The 26437-nt window shown below is 39.4% G+C and overlaps 1 protein-coding gene across 1 annotated transcript; it reads right to left on the minus strand.

Annotated features, from left to right (window-relative positions):
• Positions 1–7635: 7635 nt before the first annotated feature.
• On the minus strand, positions 7636–22227 carry LOC133111010 (protein BEAN1-like). Its single transcript, XM_061221139.1, has 4 exons — positions 22188–22227; positions 12341–12541; positions 11695–11836; positions 7636–8225 (listed from the first exon to the last, which is right to left on the minus strand). Exons 1-4 carry the CDS (start codon positions 22210–22212, stop codon positions 7859–7861), a joined length of 735 nt encoding a protein of 244 aa, XP_061077123.1. The 5' UTR covers positions 22213–22227; the 3' UTR covers positions 7636–7858.
• Positions 22228–26437: the final 4210 nt, after the last annotated feature.

Consider the following 26437-nt stretch of genomic DNA (forward strand, 5'->3'; position numbering starts at 1 on the left):
AGCACAACTGCACTAATGCAATGCAATAATTGCATTGCTCCTTCTACATATCCCATAATTCCTGGACACAAATAAAAGCGGACGTGATGATCGGCGCCGCTTTTGATGTAGACCAGACAGCATGCTCCCTGCCGCCACAGATTCCGACAAACGACTTAGTAGGTTTTAACGCATGGAACGAAAGCAAAATCATATGGAAAGCGACTGTATGTTCACAATTGTGTACTTCTGACAAACAACAATAAAACGAGGGAATACAACAGGCCGACGAGTTAATGCAGGACCACATTCTCTTCCAAAAATCAGGTACTACAAACCGCCAGCACGCTGCCATGACATTTATTTTTCAATGCAAAATACAAGAAAGGGGAATGCTGCACGCACCTGAAAGTATAGCAGAGAAAATCATTTCACTGGCGACCTGTTCAGGGTGTATTCCTGCCTTTCGCCCAATGTATGCTGGGATAGGCTCCAGCCCCCCTGCGACCCTGTTCAGGATAAGCGGGGTAAGATAATGGATGGATCTATAATACAAAAATAAAAGAAAAATGTGAGCAAGGCAAATGAGTGCCGCTTTTCATAGGAGCATGTCATGTCACTCGAGTAAGACTTTGATTCAGTTGTTACTATTCCGGTTTCCTTGTTGGGACGGAAAACAAATTGGTTAGCCGGATACGTTGATGACAAATGCATATGCCTACATTTACGACAAAAGTTTGAGTCATGAGTCATGGATGACTAATACATTTGTTCATATAGGAATATATGTGCGTTTACATTGCATGTAATTTTCCTGACGCTTTTATCCAAAGCGACTTACAGTTGATTAGACTAAGCAGGAGACAATCCTCCCCTGGAGCAATGCAGGGTTAAGGGCCTTGCTCAAGGGCCCAACGGCCCGGCCGATCTTATTGTGCCTACACCGGGTATCAAACCACAGACTTTGCGGGTCCCAGTCATGTACCACTATGCTATAGGCCGTTTGTTTGTTGGGGCGTCACAAATTGGAACTGCGTTTGTCTTGCGCATGAATGTCATATCTTAAAAAGCCTCAAACTTTTGTCGATGAGCCCCTGAAGGTATCAGAAAAATACATGAAGAAAATGTCTAATATTAATAATATTTGTTATTATTATTATTATTGTTGTTATTGTTATTGTTATTATTATTATTATTATTATTTGTATAAGATGTCCCATCCTGAATTTTGATTAGCATTTGCGAGTGTAATACACTAGAGGTCATTGTTTGCTCTTCTATCCTTTGTGGGATAGTAATTATGATTCATATCACTGTAAAATGTGAAATTTCATATTACACACATACTTCATTTTCAATTTCATTTTTACTTTTAGAGAATGGGTCTCATCACCTCCCTTCCATCTTTAACATATGTATATGAATATATATATATATGTATATATATGTTTTTATGTTTGGGATAGACATGACCCCAATATACTATTGTGTAGGTAAGGATTGATGTACCTGCAGTATATTTCCCATAAGTATGGTGGGATGGATATACCTGCAGACTGCGGTATATTCATTTGAAAAAAGATAGGCCTATCCCCTGCATATTTCTATGAAGGTTGGGAATTGATAAATATAAAAACTGAACAATAAAATTCTCACCTCGTTTAGGTAAGGTTCAGACAAAAGGACATGCAAGTTAAATCAAAAAATTATTGTTGAAGAAACTGAAACACTGGTGAAGCTGCAGTGGAGTGAAGAGTGAGGGATAGATATACCTCCAGACAGTATTGCTGAATTAGCTGCTTGTTTGTATTCATTAGTTTTTGTAATTTGCATCTCTGTCAATGAATATTCAAAAGTATGCTCGATCACTACTTTTTTCCTCTGACTGTAATCCAACGTCCTCATACAGTCTCGCTCGATTGTTACTGAAACTGATATAGAATTATTACAAAATATATTTGTTTGAGTTCTTCAGCTGAATAACAGCTGTTACGTACATTATGGTCCCCTGATTGAAAAGCACTATTGACCAACATATTGTAACAAAGGAAGATAAGAGGTCCTATTGCCCTATTGATTTTATGGGTCATGATATGATGTGTCATTTAGTCCACACCAACAAATTTCCAGTAGCTCTGCCAGAATGGAGCTTTTTCTTTTTATAGAAACTAAATTTACTGGCCCAATTTTTTGTATTTGGATTTTAAAAAAGTACAAATTTTGTCAATTACATATGTTATACTGTCGTAAAAAATAAACTGTACTTAGTACTGAATAACTTATTGTACTGAACTGATTTGGACATAATTCCAGGTGATTTGCATGAAATAACCATTGCATTTTGACCGATGAGTGCTGGATAGAAATGTGAACAAGAAATGTGTTGATGTGGGTGGATTCAGCCACTGGATGAGATGTGCAATGATTTAGTGAAATTGGTTATTTCTAATGGCATAGAATTAACTTAAACAAGCAAATCACCTGCTTTAATTCATGTCACAGCACACCATTCAAAATACAACCAAGCCATTTTAGAATATAGAATCCACACAGATTATTCATTTATTTGAACTTCCATTCAGCTATTCAAATGAATGTATATTTATTTTTGAGTGTAGGTACGGTTTACTGTGTTTACTTACCTTCCATATATGTGTACTTGTCATTTTCTGATCATATCTAGATACTTTATCCTTATGGGTTTCTTTCCAGCCAGATAATTAATATATGTTTTTATAACAAATGTATTAACTATCTGAAATTGAGATCTTGCAGATGTATTGAACAGGGATATTTTCCTTCAGCTTTCAGATTAATTGATGACACCAGTCTTATCAAACGGTTCATTTAAAAATTACATGATAAATTACAGGAAGATAAGGCCGGTCATTGGCAGAGCATCTTTCTGGGTAGGGGACAAACCTTTCTTGAAGGGTGTAGAGAAATCGGCTGGATTGCACATCAGCTCCATCAAATCCACATACTGTTTCTGTGCTTATGGCCTGATGTTGAGTTACGTATAGCTGCCAGAAAGCTGTATAATGTATGTTAAAAAAAAAGTACTGTACATGTGCATGCGCTTGCAAGTGACTTTTTTGATGTTGGCACACGCCTGCATCTGTGCTAGCAGGTGACCTTTCAGCTGTGTGTGCGTGTGCATTTTCCGTCATGTACCGTCTGAGTGGTCAGTACACGTGCCTTTCGATTATGTTTCTTGAATACTGATGCAGTTAACTCTGGTTCTCACTGCATGCATACGGAGAGATGGGGCGGTGACTCTCCACTCAAACACAAATGCCCAAGGACAGTCTCTGGTGGGACAAACAAATGGTCTTTTTTTTCATAATTAATGTCAACCAATGACAATCCAAGGTATGATCTATAAGCTCCAATATGGTCCTGCCTGCACCCACATTGAGCACCAGAGGCCTACATAGACAACATATGATCAATATCCGTTCATTGTTGCATTGGTCTAACACTGTTCCATATTTAAAAATAAAAAAAGCATTGCTCATTGGTCAACTTCAGTAAAAATCTGTAAACAAGAAATGATCTGTTAATTTCCAAGTAGGGTATTTGGATGTGGATATAGATACACCATATGAGCACCATTTGGACATGTGGCATTTGGAAATACCAAGTTTTTCATAAAATAATACATCCATGCATTACACTAATGGGGTGAAATATTTGTAAGATTATCAAGATGTGACAATTGCATTGAACAATTTGTTACAATTGTAAAACAACCAAATTTTCAAGGGAGACCATTTTTGTTTCCCCAGCATACAGTCTATATGTATATTGAATTACGCAGAGGCAGAAGGAACAAATCTTGGATTGTTTATTTTCTACGACATAAGAAAGGAAGAAGCACAAATACAAAAATGTGCAAATACATAGACAATTGTTGTTTGAGGAAACAAGGATCATTACTGTTAAAATGCTCATACAACAAAGTGACAGAGACACCATGTAATGTGTAATGCATTTCCCTTGCGACCATGGTTCAGTAGGATGTTGCAGACTTCATTATGTGGCCCTGGAACAAAGCTAACAATTACAGGTTATGGTGTTTCTAATGATATTTGCTAGAAGGTAAGAAAACATTGCTTAAGGTGCACTTTAAACCACAAAGCAGTCTATGCTGTTGCATAAGTACTATGTTTATTTATAAATAATTATTTATAGATTTCAGTCTTTTGCCCCAAAGCCAATATTCATTATATGATGGATGTATACAGCCTGCTTGTGTTTGTGGGAGTTTTGTAAATGTTTTTACTTTATAACTTTCATGTTGCCTTCTTATTATGAGGAACGGAAGTCGGAAGTTGGGAGTCATTGTTGCATTATATATCATTTGATGTGTGCACAACAACACAAGATCGGTTTTAATGGTTTTCTCATCAAAGCAGCATGGATCTGGCCTTGTGAAGAAAGCTTTTTTTAGTGCTTTTGCAGTATCAAGGCTATAATTGCTTGGGATATTCAATACTTTAATACAGAATGTCACCAAGTGTATTGATGAAAATATTAGCAAATGGAAGTCTTTGGTGTAAATCTCAATTGATCATTATAGTCTGGGTTTTCAGCCAAATAAATAATTATTTTGACTAACAGGCATAGATGACTCAAAGTTAATGAAATTCAATCAATTTGTTGTGATGGACCATAAACTGTCAGCTGAAACTTTTAAATGTTATGGCTTTAGGCTACCTGCTATCTTTTGGATGGAGAAAGTTATCAGACCTGAAGGAGTCTAAACTGCGGTTCTATACCTCAGAGGCGTTGCCTAGGGCCTTTCCTGTTCTCCGTCTTCACCACGGATCAACTTTCTAATACTAAACAGGCTAGGTTAGTTACTCCATGTTATATTATAGCACATCTACACTCCATTTAATCACTCAAAGCAAACTGAATGAGGTTTATGACTGTAAAGATGAGCAGACTAGTGATCTAAAACTGGAGCTATAGCTATGTGGTCTACCCATCACACAAGTGAAGACTGCTAAGCTGCTTGGTGTATTCCTTGATGACACACTTTTCTCTTCTGGGCACATAACTCTGAAGATGGGTAGGGGACTTGAAATGAGAAAATATGCTTCCTATTTGACATCATGTCATGTGGTGCAGGCCTTGGTTGTGTCATCTTCACAGCTGCTCAGTTATTTGGTCGTCAGCTGCTAAGGAGGGACTCTGAAAATGACAAATGGCTCAAAATAGGGCTTAGAGGCTTACTCCACTGTTCCTAAAGAACCAACATACAATAGAGCAGATGTATTCATGACTAATGTTACTAAATGTTCCAAAAAGTTGATAATTATCTGCCAGTTGAAAATAGAACAGAAATGTGTATCTGCCAGTTTTCTTGTATTTTTCAGCATCTCAGAACCCTAGATTTCTGTTCAGATGCCTTTCTCACAGTCATTAGCATAACTCGAGGACAGCCAGTAAAGTGCAGCTAATACTACAAGATCTAATGCAGAGTTGTATATGAACAAGTATTCCTGTGGAATACACTGCCTCTAAACATACATCTTACTAATGGGAAAGCAGTTTTTAAAAGTGGGTGGTACAAAATTGGAATGTGCTAATGCTGAAAAAGACTTGTGCTGTAGCAGAAAAACGGGATGCTGGGATACATCGCCAAGTGTGTTGACTATAGTATAGTATAAATGTAAGGAAGTTTTACTCGCCTTATACAATACCTTTGTCAGACAACACCTAGAGTAGCTATTGTGTGCAGTTCTGTGGACCGTACTACAAGAATGATACAGAGGTGCTAGAAAAGGTTCAAAGACGGGCAACCAGATTGATTCCATGCATTAAGGATAAAAGTTAAAATTCATTCATTCATTAAAATGAATTGAATGATTAACTACAGGCGATTCTTCAGGGTTAGTTCGGTTAGTAGAACGAGGGGCTATGAATGGAAATTAGCAAAGGATAGACATTAGATATTTTTCTCAGAGTGGTCACTGTGTGGAATAGCGTTCCAGGGCATGTAGTGGATGCATAAATACTGGTGGATTTCAAGATACGCTAGATATTATTAATTTTTAGGAAAACTAATCAGGAAAATTTAGGAAAAGGCGAGCATTGCTGGGTTCTTGTATTCTTGTATTAGGCTTTTTGTTTTTATTTAATGCATTGCATTTCATTTTTTAAGCTACAACGCATTAATGCTTTTATTTGTCAATGACAGGTTTGGGGATCCTTAAGGATTATTATTGACTTGTGGGTTGTGACGATTTGATACATTACATTAAATGCAACTTTATTACCTGTAATATCTAAATGTGAATACAAGTAATTACAGAAGACTGCTAAACAACATATCAACAATTATTGCCACTTATTAGAGACATTTTCCAAATGTCTTAAAAATGATCATACTAGCTACACTCTTAGCCTCATTCAGGAAACATGCCTATTCTTGTTTTCTAGCTTTCATTTTTTTGTTTTTTGTTTTTTCAAAACTTGTTATTTTTTTCAGTTTACTTTCAACTTAGTTTTAGTTTGTGATGCTGATCTTGTTTGGAGTGTTAAGCGTGCAATTTATTTTATCTTTAAAAATGACTATGTGCAGTCAAACCCATTGGGTTGGCAATGGTGTATGTTGTTGGATTAGTAGGATAATCGTGCCTTGGGGACCAAGTGCATGTTTAGAGTCTAGGCAGATATGATTGCAGAGTCATGGTATGGCTGATGTTTGCACTGGCCCTGAAGGCAGCATGACCTTTTGGGATTTCTATGATGGTTCTTTTTTCTAATCAACATGAACAGGCACACTCATTCAATTTACAAACATGAAGACCAGGACCTATCGTAAATGTAGCTATGCACTTTATACCATATATAGATTCTTCCATAGATTCTTCTGGATTCTTCTATAAAACGTCAGCTACACCAGTGGCAACAGATTTTACAGTATATTGAGCAGGTGCATATACTTCAAAATCCAAATAAATGTTAATCAACTCTGAAGGAAAATTGAGATGAAAAAGAACATTTCACTTTAAAAAGGAAATTCATAGGCAGTAACCAAGTAGTCACTCCTTTCTATCCTATCACAGATTGCTTTTTAAGTCAGGGATACCATATGAAATGTATAAGACAATTGGAACAGAAAGTAGATCCAGAATTGTAGAATACATATTCATTACTTAAGTGTATTTTGTTACAGCTTACAAAATACCATTCTAGTTTCCTATGCAAATAGTGTAATATACTGAAACATTACCAAAAAGTATTCTTATTTGTATCAGGTAAGGTTACTAGTACATCTAGTTTTCGTGATCTAACTTTATTTAATTTGCAAAATACCATTAACATTGCGTTTGTTTCTATGTGGTTTTTACTTGGTCGAAGAGTTGCTTTATTTACCACATGAACACAAAGTTATATTAGCACAATTTAACAGGCATATAATGGGCCTTTTTTTGTTGTATTTTTACCTTGAACAGTTACGCTAGTGTTGCTGGTAATCTGGTGTTAATTGTGAAAGTTACTGTGTTAGACAAAAGACTCCATACACTACATTGTCTGAACATATGGTACTGAAAGCCATAAACATGATGAAATAATTTAAGGCTGAGACCAAACCGCAAAAAGACAAGGTTCCCCAGTAGCCCTCTGTTTCCATGGCAGTGTTCCATGAGATGAAGGAAGAGTGGGCGGGGCTGGGCAGTGTGGTGAATGCCTCATGATGCAGAGGGCAGGTGTACAGATAAAACCGGAGATGCTGGAGGTTTCAGAACATTATTAAGGTTCATGTTGCGCAACTCCTTGTTTGATTTTCATGTCTTTACAGACATTGTGGCAATTGCCATGTACAATAAATGTACCCCTTTCAAAAACAAATAGGCTCTGTAGGTTACTGTTGTATTCCAGGTGATGAACTGGCTCTGGCCAAAAGGTTACTGTGTGAGATGGGCTGGTGGGTGCTGGTGTCCGCAGAGGCATGTTTCATCTGCAGGTTCGTGGGAATCAGGGGGATGGCCTGGCCTTGGCCACCCACCACAGCCTCGTAAGGGGGCGCATCCTCCGTAGAGAGGGCTGTCAGGGAGATGGAGGCTACTGTATGCAGCCTTCCCGTCGCCCCATCTGAAACCTCAATCTCCAAACAGTTGTGCATTGCCTGGGTGTCCCTTCCCTGGCATGGGTCCGTGAGAGAGTATGGAGGGGGGTCATCAGTGGGGATGTACATCTGTGTTGCACCAGGCCCCACGCATTCTTCATAACTGAAACAACAGGAAACATAATTACCTTTGGTTTTTAATTATTTCAGTGAGGTTTATAAATTATATGAATCATAAATTGCTGAATGTTGTAATTCATTGCAATAAGAGTGGGACAGTTTGCTTGGAACCTTTGTGGAACTCTGAGTCATGGTAACTAGGCTCATATGTTTAAATGAGTTCCCCATTGCCTACACTACAAATCATTAACAAGATTAAGCATTGGATATATGCAGTACATGTTTAGTATTTCAGTGATCTTTATGTTCTACCCAGGATAAGAACTGACCCCTCTGGTCAGATACAGTTTACAGTGACCATATACTCTTCAAAGAATCTAATGTTTGCAAAATTGTTTTCCGTAATGCCTCGAAACCCCATCGCTGCAGGAGATAGGGACCACATTTGTTTCAATGAAGTGATGCATCTCCCTTGCACTAATTGTTTTATATCTAAATGTTGACTACTACTCTGAGACATCCATATTGCCCTTTGCATTTTTCATCAGAAGGCAACCACAGCAATGGTTCAGCTTCAGCTCAACAGATTTTCTTTCGTCAGCCCTCAAAGACCTGCAGATTTCCTCCGCTTCCATTTGAATAATCAGATTCTGTTGCCCGGGTTACCTTAAGTAGTTTGTTCCTCTGGCTATCATTCATAAATAAATGATGACTATGTTGTTCCTGGAAAGTGGGTGGGATTCTCTGCAGCATTTGATAGTTTCTGGGTGAAATCTGTATGCGCTTTCCCAGGTTGGTATATCAATATACCGACCTGGACAATATTAATTTGCCTACATAACACTGTTTTGTGCAGTATTACGAACGCCAAATTAACAGGTGATTCATTTTTAATTGCAAGTGAACTGACTGAAAAGTAAAGGCTATCCTCTGATGTGTGCAATGTGAATAACCTGATGTGAATGGGAAGTACAATAAGTGCCTGGGAATACCACATAAATATATTAAAAAATGTCTCCTCTGGTCACCAAAGTATATCTTTCCTGACACATTTCAGCTGCACACTTGCCTTCTCTGTGTGTCAACTCAAGACTGATCTAATGATAAATCCTCTAAATGGAGTGGGCGATCGATATGGAAACAAGGCAGATTAATATATCTCCCAGCTGAATATATTCTATTCAGTGCAGGCTAATGGCCTGTGTTTTGGCAGTAATAGTCCATAATCTGTTGGCTGTTACACATGACAAGGTCATTTCAGCTTCTTCAAGAGCTGCTTCATTGGGCTTTGGCAGAGGAGTGTGATATAGCAGTAAAACTGTCATTTAAATGTAAATAATATAGTGCCTCCCTGGAACAAGCTATTAAGGGCAGGGGGGTGTCTCATTCTGACTCCTACCTGTCAAGACTCCCATATAAAACATCTGACAACAGCAAGGGTTGGCTTCAGACATTCATACTGCAGTGGAGGCAGATGGACCACTGTCCCAGCTGGTTTCAGTGTAAACCATCAGACTTCCCTACCTGTGTTCTGTTATGCCTTTATATAAGGGTGTTAGGTTATGCTAAATACTAATAATCACCTAATACATATGTGACCTGTCAAAATCAGTTGCATTGACCCAAAAACTTATTTTTAGTTGCATAAACTAATCAAAAGAGGGAAATGTAAGCTTTCTAACAATATCAAAGTTTTATCTCTCTCCACCAGATATCAAGGGAGTTGTTCCATTTCATTTTGAGGACCACCAAACCATGTTTTTGAGAAAAACAGCTTCAAAGTTTTGTCGCAAGACTTGCGTGAAGCTGGGAGATTACGGACACTGGGCTTACAAAACACCAGGGCTATAACTTGTGATCTTATGTATAAAGCCTTTAAAACTATATTTTTACTCCAACATTTACTCTTGACATCAAGATATTCAGACCATTAAAGCAAATACATTACCACGTAGCCATGAATGCAGCTATTGTGGTTGTGAAAAGTGGTGAACAGTGACAAGTTGGCTAGCCTCCAGACAATGCACAACTCCGGTGTTACTTTCACCTTCAAAATCTTATATTTTTTTTAAATTATGTTTTTACCCTGAATTTGACATTTAGAAATTCAGATTATCAAAGCCAAGATATTGTTCTAGACAATGAAGTTGAAAGCCCAAAAATTGAAATTATTACATAAACATGTGAAATTGGCCATCACGACTTACAGGTCACATATATGGATAGTGTCAATGTGAGGACGTTTGAAGACAAGAGGGCAACAGGTTTGCAATTTTGGTTTGCCTTCTCATTGGAAAGGAAATCCATTTATCAGTATCCCTGCATTGTTAAAGGAGTGAGTGTAGAGCCCTGACTGAGAGTATCCTGTAAGTCCGGGTGCCCAGAGAGTGGTGTTTAGTCTTCAGTGAAGGCTGCACACTGGGAGTAGGATTGCATACAACATGAATGATTGTCTGTGCTTTATTAAAACCAGTTAAAGTTTGACTGTACCTCACTCCTTCTCACTGCAGCTTCAGCAACACAACCACTGCTCTGAGAGAATATTAATTTAATCCAAAAGGCAGTCCATTTTCACTTCAAGCTGTACAGACAGCAATGACATCCTCTGGCAAGTCTAGCTCAAATTCATCTATAAAGTGCCATCCTCACAGCTGTCTGCCTCTGATAAGGGTAATGTAGCTTATAGCATGGTTCAGGTTCAGGTTCAAGTTCAAGGGCAGGGTCAAATCCAAACATGAGCTATCCACTATTAAAACAGGAAAGGCCACACATTTTTTTATTTAGATTTTTGCTTTGGACTAAAAACAATTTTTTATGGATTTTCTGCATTCTGTGTAGAAAAAGTCTGCTGAGATTTCTCCTTTGTTTCATCACTCTGATCAATATCTCACTCCAAAATGATTGTGTATTGTGTGCACATGTCTCACGACTACATTAGCTGTGGGAGAACGCATTACAGTGCCGCTATGCTTCTCTGTCATTGGCGGTAATGCGATCTCATTACTGATTAGAGTTCACATCCACCTTCTCCCTCCCAATTCCCCATCCATTTCACGGGGAAGCAGCCTCATTATCACCAGGAGATGCTTTTTTTCCAGCCATTGAGAGGTCAATCCATATCACAGTACCACATCACTTTGCTACCCCATTAGCTGACAGCTGAGAGGTTCCTGCACAGACTTGACACGGGGCCCAAAGCTCAACATGCATGCCAGGAAAATATGGGCCACATCCAGTAGAATATGAAGGCATATATTACTGTATCACACTTCTGTATCAACACTGTAATTATGTGCTTTTGAGGATGGTTAACCTGAATTACTTCAACAAACATCCTGCACTGTTGATGAATAATATGTCACAATGTGAGCTAGCCAAACAAACCGAGAATGAAGCCTGCTCCAACCAAAAATGGAATGTTAATGTAATGAACTGAACCTATGGCACTTCATGTACCACAAACAATGTGGAGGACAAGTTGATATAGGCATGCATCTCAGACGATGACTTACTGGGGTGGGGCGTCAGGGTACATCACGTTGACTTGGGACAGAGTTTCCATATAAGAGTCGAAATCGAACACAGGAGGTAAATCTTCAATACACGGAGACCTCAGCTCTCCAATAGACCCTCCATAGGAGAACCCGTCAGGAGCTGCCAACAGTGTCTTGTTACAACAGATCTCAAGATCACATATTGAGTGAACAAAATAAATACACTGAAGCTTGAAAATGATGGGGGTTAGAAAATGATTACTGTTACATTGATTCTTTTTACCATTTTTGTTTGGTTTATTCATGTGTTTTATGTTCACATTTTTATTTCAATTAATATGCATAAAAAGCTAATTCTAACTATGTGATGCCATCTACATTTACAGTATCAAAGCGAACAAGGCCTTTTCTTTCCTCCCAGTTACCTGTGGAAACGATTCAGAAGTGAGACTTCTAATTCTCAGACTAATATTTGACTGCAGACCAAGACTTACACAAGACTTTTATATAAACCATGTTAATGATGAACATGTTATAAACCATGTTCATGACTAATAATTTGAGTAATAACAATAATCTTCCACATTCTCAATGAACTTATAGATCTATCTGTACATTGGATAGGGGGACGAGGGGGGTGTGGGGGTTATTGTTCTGGGCTTACCGTAACTGGAGCGTAGATGCGGGTTGTGCAGACGCCCGTCCTTACGGAGGCTTCCCACGATGATGGTGACGCAGGAGAGGAAGAGCACGAGCCCAATGACGATGCCCGCCACCACCAGCGGTGACACGAGCAGGCTGGCCTCGCTGCCCCTGTCACGACAGTCTGAGTACTCATGGGCCAGCCTGCTCTGGTTCGAGCTCACTGCAGGGAGAGAGGGGGTAACCAGAGAGACTCTATGGGCCAGCCTGCTCTGGTTCGAGCTCACTGCAGGGAGAGAGGGGGTAACCAGAGAGACTCTATAGGCCAGCCTGCTCTGGTTCAAGCTCACTGCAGGGAGAGAGGGGGTAACCAGAGAGACTCTATGGGCCAGCCTGCTCTGGTTCGAGCGCTCTGCACGGAGAGAGGGGGTAACCAGAGAGATGCTATGGGCCACTGTGAGGTTTATTTTTCTGTATGTGTGCTGCATTACTTGACACTCCTCCAGACCCTGCGCTAACTTGTACTTTCATCACACGGTCACATACACCAACGGAATACTGATTCCCATTGGGCGTTCCCACCAGGCTTTCATTTCTCAGTGGTGCCGGCTTCTCCAGACCACTCCTTCCTTTCGAGTCTGCCGTTTTTAATATTTCATCTTGCTCCATTTAAATGTTTAATTCATAGGGAGGAACATTTCATAATGTTCATTGCTGAATATCAAAAAAAGTCATTAATGCTGACAATCCCCTCCTTCACCCTTCCATTGCAAAAATGAGCTGAAATAATGTAACACTAAACCACACAGACAGAATGCATACTACATATTTTTTAATTCCATGCTTGGCAAATAGACATTTTGAAAGGAGACGTGCTATACTCAATAATTCATGACAATGGAATAATAGCAATTTTGCTGAATACAATTGTTTTTTATATTCCAAGTAAATATTATCAATGAAGATTGTGCCTTTTGAAAACCTGACCAGACTCACAAAAGCAGGTTGCTGAAAGCAAAGGATATACTAGCCTTTATTTATAATTCATTTTTTGAAGATGTTTTTATTAGGTCTACGCCTTGAAGAGGATGGTAATAATATAGAGGCTTAACAAACAAAGGCAGAATATATTCACTGTTGTGTTCTATTCCACCAAGTAATCTAAAAACCATTTCACCTTTTTCCCCCAAAGTACTTTTGATCAGATAAAGTAGACCATATCCTCACAGTGTTGATTGCCAACCTTGCTGAAGACCTGTCGAATGATCAGAACCACCTGACAGACAGGCGTGGACCGCTAAGCTGAGGATGGCACTGCTGTGAGTGATACCTGACCCAAGCCATCACTGAAAATTGAGTCTGACCTCCGCCTATATTGTCAATACCCCCTTCTAAAGTATGCATTATATCTGAGAGGCAGGCCCTCACCCAGGGCAAATGAAGGTCAGTGTAAATCACATGAATTGTAACTAGTATTTTATAAATGTCGTTCTAATGCATCTTAATTATCCTTAGTTATTTGTGGCTGTACGGTAAAGACAACCATCTCCTGGAGACCAAAAGAACAACAAGAAAAGTAATATATGACCCCAAAAGTACTTTATCAATGGTTTAAATATTACTGAATCAGCTCTGGGGCAGCAAGGTGATGTAATGAGTAGAGCTGTCAGCGTCTCGCAAAAAAGCTATCGAGCTTGAGTCCGGATGGGATTCCTCTGGCTTTTCTGCTTTCCTCCCACAGTGCAGAGATATGCAGGTTGGGTTAATATGGATATGTGAGCAAAGAGTGTGTGGGTGCTATGATGCATTGGTGACCAGTGTGTTTGCCTGCCTTACCCCAATGTAGGCGGCGAGAGGCTCCCACTATACTGGCTGAACTGGTATCGGTGATAACTGTGCACCACAGTAATCCACTTATGCAGTCATGGTTGTGATGCAATGTGAAACACATTCACAGAAAAGATGAATGTTGAAACTGCTTCCTCTTCAAACTGCTTTTATTATTGTAATGTGTATGCATGATTATGCATTTTGCACATTGGTTGTAACTAGTCAGCACCCCTGTGGAAATATGAATTTGTGTCAGTATGTCACTTCTTCAAATGAGGAAAAAAGGATCAACAAATTTGCAAACTACAGAACTGCAAACTATCATATATATATACTAATGTATTGTTCTTCAAATAAGCTTAATCACTTATTTAGTGATAATTTATAATAAAATTATCAAATAAAAATTCATTATTTTCAATGAAATATTAACATATTTTGGGTACATGGAGTTTCTTGGTGCTCTCGGTTCATCGTGCATAGTCAGAATCAAAGTGGGTGGAAGATCTCCCTGGCAGTCTGAACAAAGCTGTTTGCTTCCGTGTTGTCACTTGTGCAGAAGTGACACTGCCCTTCTCCAAACCTTCCCTCTGGGCCTGTCCTCCTTGCACTGACACCAAGGGTGAAAGCAAAAAAAAAAAATCAACCCTCCATAATGGGTCATGACAGGCATTCCCTCAGTTCTGCATAATCACCGCATTCTCTTCTCCCTCTCACTTTCTGTCACTTCTTGCCTCTTTCACCTGTCCTTCCTTTCCTCCATTTCTCCACTTCTCTACCATCTTCCTACCAGTCAGCATTGCATCTACATCTGCTGTAAACTTCCATCTAGTGTACATATTGCCCTGCTAAAGAATATTAACCCTTCTTTTACAAATGTAAACGTCCACATTCTTTTTCCGCTCCCACAGCATTCATTCCAAATTTAGTGCCGATTTCTTTATAAATATAGCACATTGTTTGTATTAATATTAATGGAGATATCTCAATGTTTAATATGGCATATCAGGACACTGATTTTAGATTTGATCTAGTGGTCATTAAACAGTTAAAATACATTTCAGCTGCAGTGAAGGGAAACTTATCTCCTAACTGGACATGAAAGCTCCAGCTCTGCTCCTTAGAAAACCTCGGAAAAAGCAATTTGGCATGCTCAGTGTGGAGGCTGATGGGTAATTCATGAAGTGTTCTTCTCTAAGAGAGCAATCCTCAATGCCCACTGACTGACAGATTGTGGCACCAACACAAATTCCTCCATAATATAACCCTGGAGGCAAATGCTTATACTGAATGTGATGGGCTGACAGCTGTACTGACAAAGCATCCAAACGTAAGGGCATGTGCATGCACAAACACACCTGAGACTGGGAGTGCATGGTCCTTGATATTCCCTACAGCAGGGTTCCTAGACCTTGTATTAACCTGATACAAGAACGATAGTCAATGTGATGGAGGCATGCATTCTAAGGGGTCACAGTAAAAATGTGTTATTTGACAGATCCTGTTTTCTGCAATCTAGGGAGAGTATCTTCTCCTTTTCCACTAGTGTTTCCTGTTTTTCGCTGTGTAGGTTGCCAGTGCTCTGCAACAGTTGTACAGTTGTCGTCCAAAATCAGTTTAACATGAGGCTGTGTAAGCAGATCAAGGTCATTCCACCACCCATCTGATAAGATAGAAGACAGCTGCAATCCTGATGACCACTACACTATGCTCAACAGCTCTGTGGCATCAAAATGTACATGCATGCACGCATACCCATTCGCACATGCGCACATACACACACACAGACTGAGCATGGTAATTCTAGGGTTCTAGAGTCATGACATATAGTACAGCAGAGAATCAAAAATACATCCTACATACCTCCTACATAAGTCCTGGACTTGGTTAAGATGCAACATACTGGTTTTCAGATGAGATGGGTTATTTTAGCAATTACAATGCATTTAAAATATAAATTGTTTATTTGCTGCTATTTTACAATTGCTTCAAATGCTTGCCATTTACTAAAGCCACACTTTTCTTGTTCATAGATAAGTTACAAAATATTCCTCCAGTTTTCATGCCAACTACTCACAATACAGGAGAAGATAAGTCCCTTAATCACATGCCTAGTTTTTGCATGCAAGCTCACACACCATCTGAAGAGCCTTACCATGATTCACAGGAATGAAACGGAGAACCTGAAAGACTGTGGAAAGACAAGCACATTACCTGTGACTAATTTTCCTTCTACAGTCAACAATCTACAATCTAGCCTTTCCACAATGTGTCTAGGCTTACACTCCATCAGTATTAGGATGCAAGCAGGATAATAAGTCTGCAACTGGACTCATAAACCTAACTCCAATCTTACATTGACTTTGGTTCCTTTCCTTTGTCAAAGGCAACCTGGCTTGACTGCTGCTGGTTCTACATTAATCCTGCCACTGAACTACTGATTATTATTACTGAACTCAATTATTTTCATAAGCACAAGAAGGTACATTCATTTGAAAAAAGGCTTCCTGTGTATACAATATGAAAAGCAGTGCAGACTACTTCTGTCCAGGAAGACTACTTTCTTTACTGCACTCTGCTACTGCTCCACTGTTTTATCTCTTTGGGCTGGATGTCAGGCCCAGGCAGGGCCACCCCTGTCCTTCTGGCTGCCCAAAGCAGAATTTCATTGGGGCCCTTCCCCTTTTTTCTTTGCATGGCTATCAGTGGCCAGAGACCGTCAGTGCAGTGCGATGGTCATTGAAGATAAATATGATGAGTGGTAATTGTGTGCAGCCACTCCTTTATTAACTGAGGTAGTCACATTGAGATTGACATCTCTTTTGCAAGTGAGCAAAACGCCTCCAGTGAACTGGTACCCAGAGGAAGCTCATGCAAACATGAATAAAAACAGCTTCATTATTGAATATTAATTTATTCCTGGTGGATGCCGGCCATACTGGCTTGGCCGAATGCAGACAGGCGTGCATTCTCCTCTGAAACACATGATGTCATTGCTTACTTTCCTCTGCACTTCACCAATTAAGCTTGCACAGACGTCAAGTTGGAGGCTGGCACTAAGTGCAGCTTATGTAGCCAGACTGTGGGCACCGATTCAGCAGACGGGTTCACTGGTGCACGATGAGACGCAAGATATTATCCAACATACTCATTCCTCAAGATGTGAAACATAACTAGTTTTTCTGACCAAACTTGTATTATTGAACTACACGTGTAAAGAGATCAGTGTTTTGCTATCAAAAAGATGGATTAGTCAGTAAAAATTCAAGTACAGTATTAACTGTTTGCGAAACCAAGCAAAAAATGTTAGACTATGGAACTGACATGACACATTGTTGGCAGTGCTGATACCGCAACTACGACCACAGGCCTGACTTTAACTGAGAGCACAAACCTGCACACACCCACAAAAACACCCTTGCTCCCACTTATACACATGACACGCACAAATCAAAAGACCCTACAGGCTGGTTGTTGATGAAATGCGATTCCTGGAGCAGGGTGGTGGGGACGGCAGGAGGGTGTCTCGCTGTGAGAAAGGCCTCACTCTCACAAATGCACAGCATGCTCACCTCAGGGAGCCCAGTGCAGCACTCTCAAACCTGAGACTGATAGAAAGGTCTCGCTGCCTCCACTCTCCAGGAGCTGGGACTGCAGCTGGGAGAAGGTCACCACTGGGAAAGGTGCTCTGGTGATGCAGCGACCAATTAACCTGCAGCTTACTGCTATTCATTATGCTTTGTTTGCAAGGCCGACTGCCCTTTTCCCCCCACACATTTGAGATCACATTTGGGACTGCAAGGCCGCTCCATCTGAATGTCTGCACTTATGCCCTTATGTATAACAGGAGAGGTTAACAAGCACACTGAGATTCACTGCCCTCACTGCGATTAATACACACCTTAAAATGGGATAAGTAACATGGCAATCAGATTAGCCAAGAGGAGTAACACACACACACACACACACACACACACACTGAGACTGCAACACTGAGCAGTCTTGCTGATGATAATTCCCAAAGGCTTGAGTATCTTGCAGGCTTACACTCTAGCCATACACTACATGCATAATTATTTTCTTACCAGTTTTTAGGGCATGACATGTTTAGAACAGCTGCATCGCAGGACAACATTAAGACTCAGTTTCACAGATGAAGATTGAGCTTATTCTGGACTGAATTACGTTCTGTGTGGAGAATCTCCATTCAAAATAAAAGTTAGTCTCAGACATGATCTAATCCATGTCTGAAAAATTGTTCCTAAAGGTTTTGTGATACTCTGCAGGGATTAATGATAGTGTTCAAGCTCTACAGTAAAATGCACATGTATGCCAGTTATAATAAACAATGTAATTATTGTGAATACCTTTTTTTATTATTCATTTGATAGAATAACCATTAATTCAGTTTGAGGAAAAAGGGAGAATATTCCTGCTTCTAATTTACCCCAGGGATTTTGTTCTGGTTCCATATACCATTTGTGGCAGTGTAGCATATATCCATCAAATTAAATGTGTACTGTATCACTTAATACTGTTTTTTATAAAATGTTGGTGATCCATACTAATCAGTATGAATAATTAGTTATTGAGGTTTGACAAAATGATATGGATCAGATCCTTTGGTTAGAGTTGTCTTGGGTGCAACTTGTGACTCTTCAGACGTGTTTTAAACTTTTTCCACAACCATCTGCAAATATTAACTTAGCGGGATGTTGAAAATGCATTAACTTGTCCAAGGTTATCCATTTTATCCACAATGTCGTCTCCAAAAATGTGTAATCTGATAAAAAATAAGAAAAACTCTTATGCGCAATATCATGGTTCCTTCAATGTTAGATAAAACATTGTTACAATATATTTTACTAGTTTTTTGTCATTATCTTGTTAGCTAATGATGTAATCTGAAGTTGGTGAACCAGCTTGCAAGTTACAAGACAGTATACTAAGACATTATCCTAGGCAAGATGTTTAGCTTTCTGTTTTTATCCACACAAGATTGATTTCCTTTGGTGGTTTACATAGTAGTACTACTGCCAAAGCAGTAGAAAAAGGCAAACATTTGGGAAATATTTACTGGGAAGAGTGACGCAAATGCAAAGTAATTTCCCTTGCTAAAAGCCAAACTTGTTTTTTTTTTTTTTTTTTTTTTTTTACTGGTTTCACTGATTAGTATTAGTATTTTATAGAGAAAAAAAAATATATATAATTTATTTATTTATTTATTTGCCTCCAAAAGCATCTGCCCCCACAGTGATGCAGGTGTCCTCTACCAGGCAGATTTACCACTTTTCCAGTGGTTGTGTTTGTCCTAACAGTGAAGTGAATGTGTTGATGTGTGAACTTCAACATGCCTCTTTTGAATCTTTGTTTAGGGTGTGAATCAATTTGGAGGGCACTGGTTATCCTGTATGAAAGACTGCTTTCGACCTGAAATGTCACACCGATTCACTGAAGCCACTTCAGCCAAGGGTAACGGTGACTTTCAGGCGTGAGATAGATGAGCTGTGAATTATAGATCAGAGCTAGGGTAGGGGTCAATATATAGGGCGGCCTGTGGCGCTGTGGTTAAAGTGAATGACTGGGACACGCAAGGTCGGTGTTTCTAATCCCGGTGTAGCCACAATAAAATCTGCACAGCCGTTGGGCCCTTGAGCAAGGCCCTTAACCCTGCATTGCTCCAGGGGAGGATTGTCTCCTGCTTAGAATAATCAACTGTACGTTGCTCTGGATAAGAGCGTCTGCCAAAAGCCACTAATGTAATACCACTCTGTGAAAAACCTCTGACAGGCCACAGTAGGGCCAACATCCTCTACCATTAGCTCTTCAGGTGGAGGCAGCTTCCCTCATTGTGAAATGATTTTGAATGTGAATAAAGTGTCAGATTTCATTAAAAGAATACTCAGCCAATGTTTTCACAATTTTGCAGAAAGCTCACTAGGAAGTCTTTAAAAGGAAACATACATATCTTATTCTAGATAAAACTTTAGTGAGTGGCTTTCCATGCATTGTGCTGCTGTACTGATTAAAACCATTTATTGTAATACAATCATGATTAAGGAACATAAACCAGCAGTATTTTCGCATGTGAACAGGTTAAATGATATTATTTTATCCTTTGGTTTATAACCGCAAACCAGCTGGAAACCTGCTGTGGCACCCTAAAGAGCATGTGACATTTCTAGTTAGTGGCACAGCCATTTGCAGGCAAAATTGTCTCCTTATGCAAACAATTTAGTGAAAGGTCAAGTCACATTAGCGATGGCAGTAAACATAGGCAAAGGACAGGCTGTTTTCAGAGAGGTGTTTAAAGGCAAACAGAGCCATTAACCCAATAGGGTCATGCCTTAAAAAAAAGTTACGATTTCATAACTGCTGTCTTTGCTTCAAGCGGCCTTTTCCAGAGCAAGGTAATATGAAGGGGCAAGGGGTTAGTGGTGATGTAGCTGTGGCTTTTTACCAAGCAGAAAAGACTGAAGGCTAAACTTCAAATCAATCTGAATGGAATGTTAATTAAATTCAGAATATAATAAACAAATAGGATTCCACAACAAAAAGCAGTATGAAATGATCTCCTTTTACTGAAGGTAAAGTTTTATTAGTTGTGATGTACACGGCTGTTGAAGTGGCAGTTGCTCTACCTCTGAGCTAGTGAATGAATGCTTTGCTTTCATATAATACATGCTCGTGGCCGTTCCCCCATTTTCTCCTCACGTTTAGAATATCCAGTCATATAGCGTTCACGGCTGGAATCCCTGGTCTATTCAGGAGAGAGCTGACACGTTTGTGCTTGCCTCTGAAGCATGTGATGTCAAACGCCACTTCACATCATACCGCATCCACAAGTTGGGCTTGTATAGCAATGAATCAAACAAAGATGCTTCATAATGCAGCCTAACAAGCTGACTTGCAATCACCGGATTCAGGCCAAATGACACAATCCCTGGTCGGGACAATCGCCAATTTTGCTTTGTTCTGAGGGGTGACTACTATCAGCATATCCATGCACTACAACTAGTTTGGTGCCTTAAGTGGATGAGCTACCCAGCTGCCTCCTACCCACAAATCTGAGTACAGTACCACACAGCATTTGCTTTCCTCTGTATGCAGGAAAATATTCCTGTGCTACAATGATTTTGCTTATTTTTGGCTAACGACTGTACACATTTGTAGTCTGTTTCAAACAAAAAAAAATGTAAATGGCTAGAATATTCCAACTGTATAAAAAATGAAATGCCTGCTGTTAATTGCATTATCTGAGTTTTAAATTTCAAACTGAATAAACTATTATGCACATCTAGAATCATATGATATAAAAAAAAAACATTTTTTACCGTGTGATTAAAAGTAACAAGACCTTTTTTAGGCTTTAACTTGTGCTTGTCTAACATAACAATAACAATAACAATAAAATCACACTAGCTATCACCACCCCTACTGCAAAAATGTAAAACAATTAATCAGAAAAATAGCTGACTGAACATACTTCTAAAGAACATGCCTTGAACTTCAATATACAGCAGTGAAAGACGCAAAACCACCCTGAACACAAAACGTCTCAGTAACACCAATCCCCACTCAGTTAATTCATTTTGGAAGCATTTTTCTGCAAGAACACACGACTCAGCTAGGACCAAAATACAGATGTCGCTTGAGATGTTCATTAGATTTGTGTCAATGATACCCCTGTCACAGACCTCGAGGACCAATGGCAATTCCATCTGTGTGGTTGTTTATACACAAAGAATTCACAGGTCTATGAAAACTGATGCTTTCAAACAGATGCCTACCTGACACAATTAAAGCCTTTGAAAAGCACTTCAAAAACTGGAGGAGGAAAAGTATATATAAGCATATATAAGCAAACCCCAAGAAATCTTGTCAGCTTTAATCCATTTGTTTTTGTCAGACATCTATGAATCGTTGCAGCTCACATGCTGTGTTGCACATGATGGGACTGAAAGTGTCAACAAACACGACAAAGGCATCATGAAGCTATAACATGGCAAGGCAGCCAAGCACAATTTTGCTCCCCTTACCTGAGCAGATCAATTTCATCAACATGTACTCCCTTCCACAGTTTCTCTTATAGTGGCATCTCAACCAGTTGACCAGGCAGTTGCTGAACTGGAGCCCCTCCTTTTGACAGAGAACGGTGATCTCCTCATCTGAAAGGCAGGCAGAGGAGATGGAAGGAGCGGTGAAGGTTTGAGTGACAGCCCCCATCCCCCAATTTATAAATGAAGCATGCTCACAGCCCCCCAGCCTCCCACATGACAGCGTATTATTCGCTTTTTCCAGTTCATTTCCACAGGAGAAGACCTCTTGAAAAGGGTTTACCTCTGTCTTTCATTCACAAAAGGTGCTTATCAGGGCTGGAATCTGTTCTCTACACATCAACACTGGCCTGCAGCATATCAGGTGAACTCATTTCTGACAGACAAATATGTCTCAACCTTTCCTTTGCATGGCATCTGAACTCATAATTACCATATGGGATAAGATTGCCTGTTAATTTTCATTAGACCATGCATGGCAATAAGGTATTTGTTAGCCAGAGGTATTTTAGAGTATCATTTTGTTTGTATTCCCACTGCAAAAGTGCTACACAAATACAGCTGAATTGCATTAAACAGAAACAAGCACTGAGATATCAGTTGTCACAGAAGGCAGCAGATCTTCACCACACTACCTGCAGCTGGTGAAATTAGTTCATTCTGTATTAAGATAAGAAAAAACACTAAGATGTTTGACACATGAACGAGGGCCCATATGATTACTATGCACCATGCGCCGAGGCATTAATGTGTGTTTGATCACCATGTAAAACGCACAGATTACTTACAAGCTTGGGAGGAGCTTCTGTTGACTTTTATTGGGCGGGAAGTGCCAATGACCAGGGGAGTGTGGAGAAAGAATGCTTCAGAGAGGCAGGGAAGTGAAAAAGGAACATTAATCACATTTTGCGCTTGCGTCAACATTGTTTTGCCTTGATGAGTGCTCCTTGTTACAGGCTTAGCAACACAATTGTTGCATGAACCACCCGTTTATCAAGGCTGATATTAGTGTTTAATGAACAGATAGCATTGTCCCAAACGCATTAAGGCAGATGTGGAAGTTTAAGCCTTCAGGCTACTGTCTACTACCGAGTCCTCACCAGGCTTATGTACATGTACATTATGTACAATGAATCCAGCTGCACATTTTAAAGACTTTACAATATAAACATTATGAGTTGAGCATCAAGGGCAGGGAATTTCTACAGGACACAAATGTGGATAAAGGCAGAACATGTCCTAGATTATAGACACTATTAATTCTATTGGGATTCAGTTTACCTCAAATGTGATAATAGAGAAAGTAAATTACAATGAAATAAATCATCAGTGTTTGGGAAAACCTCTGGTATGGGTTATACTGTACCACAGATTTATGGTAATTTATTTTTTTCAGCTGCACAATTTGCTCCTTTTAAAGTGTTATATTTATTTATAGTAAAATATACGTTTGAAATATGTTGGCCAACCCACCACAGGCACTGGAAGAGATTTCCAATGACGTGAACAGAAACAATCGGTTTGCTGTCTGAACAGGGATTGGATGTTGCCTATAGCCTACATAGTCTCATCTGTGAAGAAGGTACAGTTTGATTGTCCAATTCGCAGCTAGAAGACTGAATCGCAGCCTTTATTAATGTAGAGCAAGACTATAAGAAACAAGTTCTGATCCTTTTGCTGCAAGGCAAAACTTGAGCACTGACCTAAAATCTCAATACTAGCGCATTATGCCCCACATGCATACTAATCGGGCTATTTGTTATCTCGGACAAATAAACACTGTATCGGTACAAGTAGCCTACATATTCTTCAACAGCGAGTTAATAGCCAAATTATGTAGGTTAACTAATGTAACCCATTGAACAGCCATAATAACCACAGTTACTGAACACTTGAAATGAAACTAGGTTAGCGTAAGGGCAGCCTAGGCAATTTCTTTACGCACCGCTTGCTTTTAATATTACAGCTGATAGCAAGGTAATGTAATTACTATGCCAGCTACAGTACAACTTCCCTGCTCAGATCCTCATGCCAAACACAGAAAAACTAGCTAGCCTACTTACCCCAGGAGACTAGTAATATCCCCATACGATGGAGATGTGCGTTTGTCCTTCAGCTTTCGATATTAAAATCAAATCCGTTTCATCCAACGAAAACCATTCAGTTCACTCCTTACGAAAAAGGACACGAAAACACAACCTGAGACCAGTGATGTGTTTGGCCACTGCTGCAGCTCGAAGAACACCTTCAGCGTCTCCAGTTCTCTTCCGTTGGCTACATTATAGCTACTGCTGCCACCTGCAAGTGAATCACTGCAGTTCTTTGTAGACATAACCTCGAAAGGATAACATTTTGTATCATCTCTGCTGAAGGTCTGATGAGGTCATGTCACATCGTTTAATTTCCTGTTTAGCTAAATGCTTTTATTGTTTCTTGTACGTTATAACGAACGTATACTATAGGCTGCTTAATATCCCTATACTCTTGAGCATCGCCTGATCACATAACCAGTTTTCTCAAATCCCGCAGATAGTGAAAACAATATATTAATTAAAAACAGAAATAATGCCTGAACGCTGCAGGTTTTCGTACACAAGTCGATAAAATAACGGAAACTACATTTTTGGGGTGGGGGCAGGAACAGATGTAGGCTATTGTAATACCCCATCTCCCATTTCTTTACTTAAGTTCCATTCATGACTATTGCAATGTTCCACGCTAATCAGATTCGATTAATCGCTATATAAATGCAGACCATTTACCATTTACTATTAAAAGGGGCATTTAAATGATCCGAATCATGATAGTAGTTCTGCCAAAGACAGGTGTTGGTTCATTTTGATGTGACAGCTAATGATAACAAGGCTACGCTATAGATCAATGGGCTTTTCTTGCTTGGCTGCTGGAAAATCAGTAGGGTATTAACAATTCGGCAAAATGTTTCGTCACGCACGCGGTATTTTGCAACATTAGCTAATCTGGACAAGTGCAGGGCTACTCTACATTTTTATTCGATCATGCCATTTTATAAGTGTTGATTTCGAGAATTAAAAAGCATATTTTTAAACTGTTTTTACTTCGGTGAATATGACATCGTACTATGATCATTATTATTATTATTATTATTATTATTATTATTATTATTATTATTATTATTATACATTTAAAATAGTAATAGTAATGTAAACCTGATTTGGTTTGGTAGCTTTGTTTTTAGAGAATGAACCGAGGTGGCTTTTAAGCAGGAACTGCAGTCTTATGTAACCATATTGATGGTTATGTGGTTAATGGGTCCCTGCTCTTTCTGTTGATGGTGCCTGTTTATGGATTCATTCATCAGGTATCCCATCTGTGCCTCAGGTGACATAGGCATCACTCTATTTTCCCCGAAGAAAGGGAATTAAATAACATCACTAAGCAACCAATATATCGGGATACCATTGTTGTTTAGCTGGCTACACGTTTCTGTTAGCTCTTCCTTACATGCCACAATCTTTTTGATTTTATTTCCTCATCAATGTTTCAATTCTCAACAAGAAAATGCCAGTTTTCAAAAACACAACTCAGGGCTGTGAACCGTTCTAGCGAACGCAATGTAATTAACAACTGCACTTTCTGCTCCTCAAAGCCCTGAGCCTTTTCAGTGTGCTCATTCAAGCAAACTTCCTTGACATTCACTTAAACCCATCTGACATAACAACTGGTTGTATTCAGGACAGTCTTCTTCACTATGGATGTACAGTCTGGGATCTGGTCACCAGAGATGAGACTAGAACACCCCCCCCCCCCCCCCTCCCTCCTGCCACTGTGTTTACATGTAGGACTACAGTGGTGGTTTAATTAATATGAGTCTTTTCTTCACAGTTTGTGTGTGCTGTAATCACCCATATTAATTCACAAAAGTGCGAAACCAGTGATATTTGAATTTATTCAAATTTGGATTTAATATTAGGGGGGATATACAAAAAAGAGAATTGTGCACCATAGTTATGCCGGGAGTAGGAAAACAACAAGTTCACATATACACCCATTGTCGTCTATAACCAAGATTTTGTGGATCAGTTTTTTTTTTACAAATCCTATTAAAATGAATATATTAATATGAAGGCATTATAAACACACTCAGAGAGAGCATGGCTTTCTTTCTTGTGCTCTCTCTTGTGCTCTCTTTTTTCTCTGTGTGTATTTGTGTGTGTGTGTGCGTTTGTGTGTGTGTGTGTGTGTGTGTGTGT

Source organism: Conger conger, chromosome 15, assembly GCF_963514075.1.
Source record: "Conger conger chromosome 15, fConCon1.1, whole genome shotgun sequence".
NCBI lineage: Eukaryota > Metazoa > Chordata > Actinopteri > Anguilliformes > Congridae > Conger > Conger conger.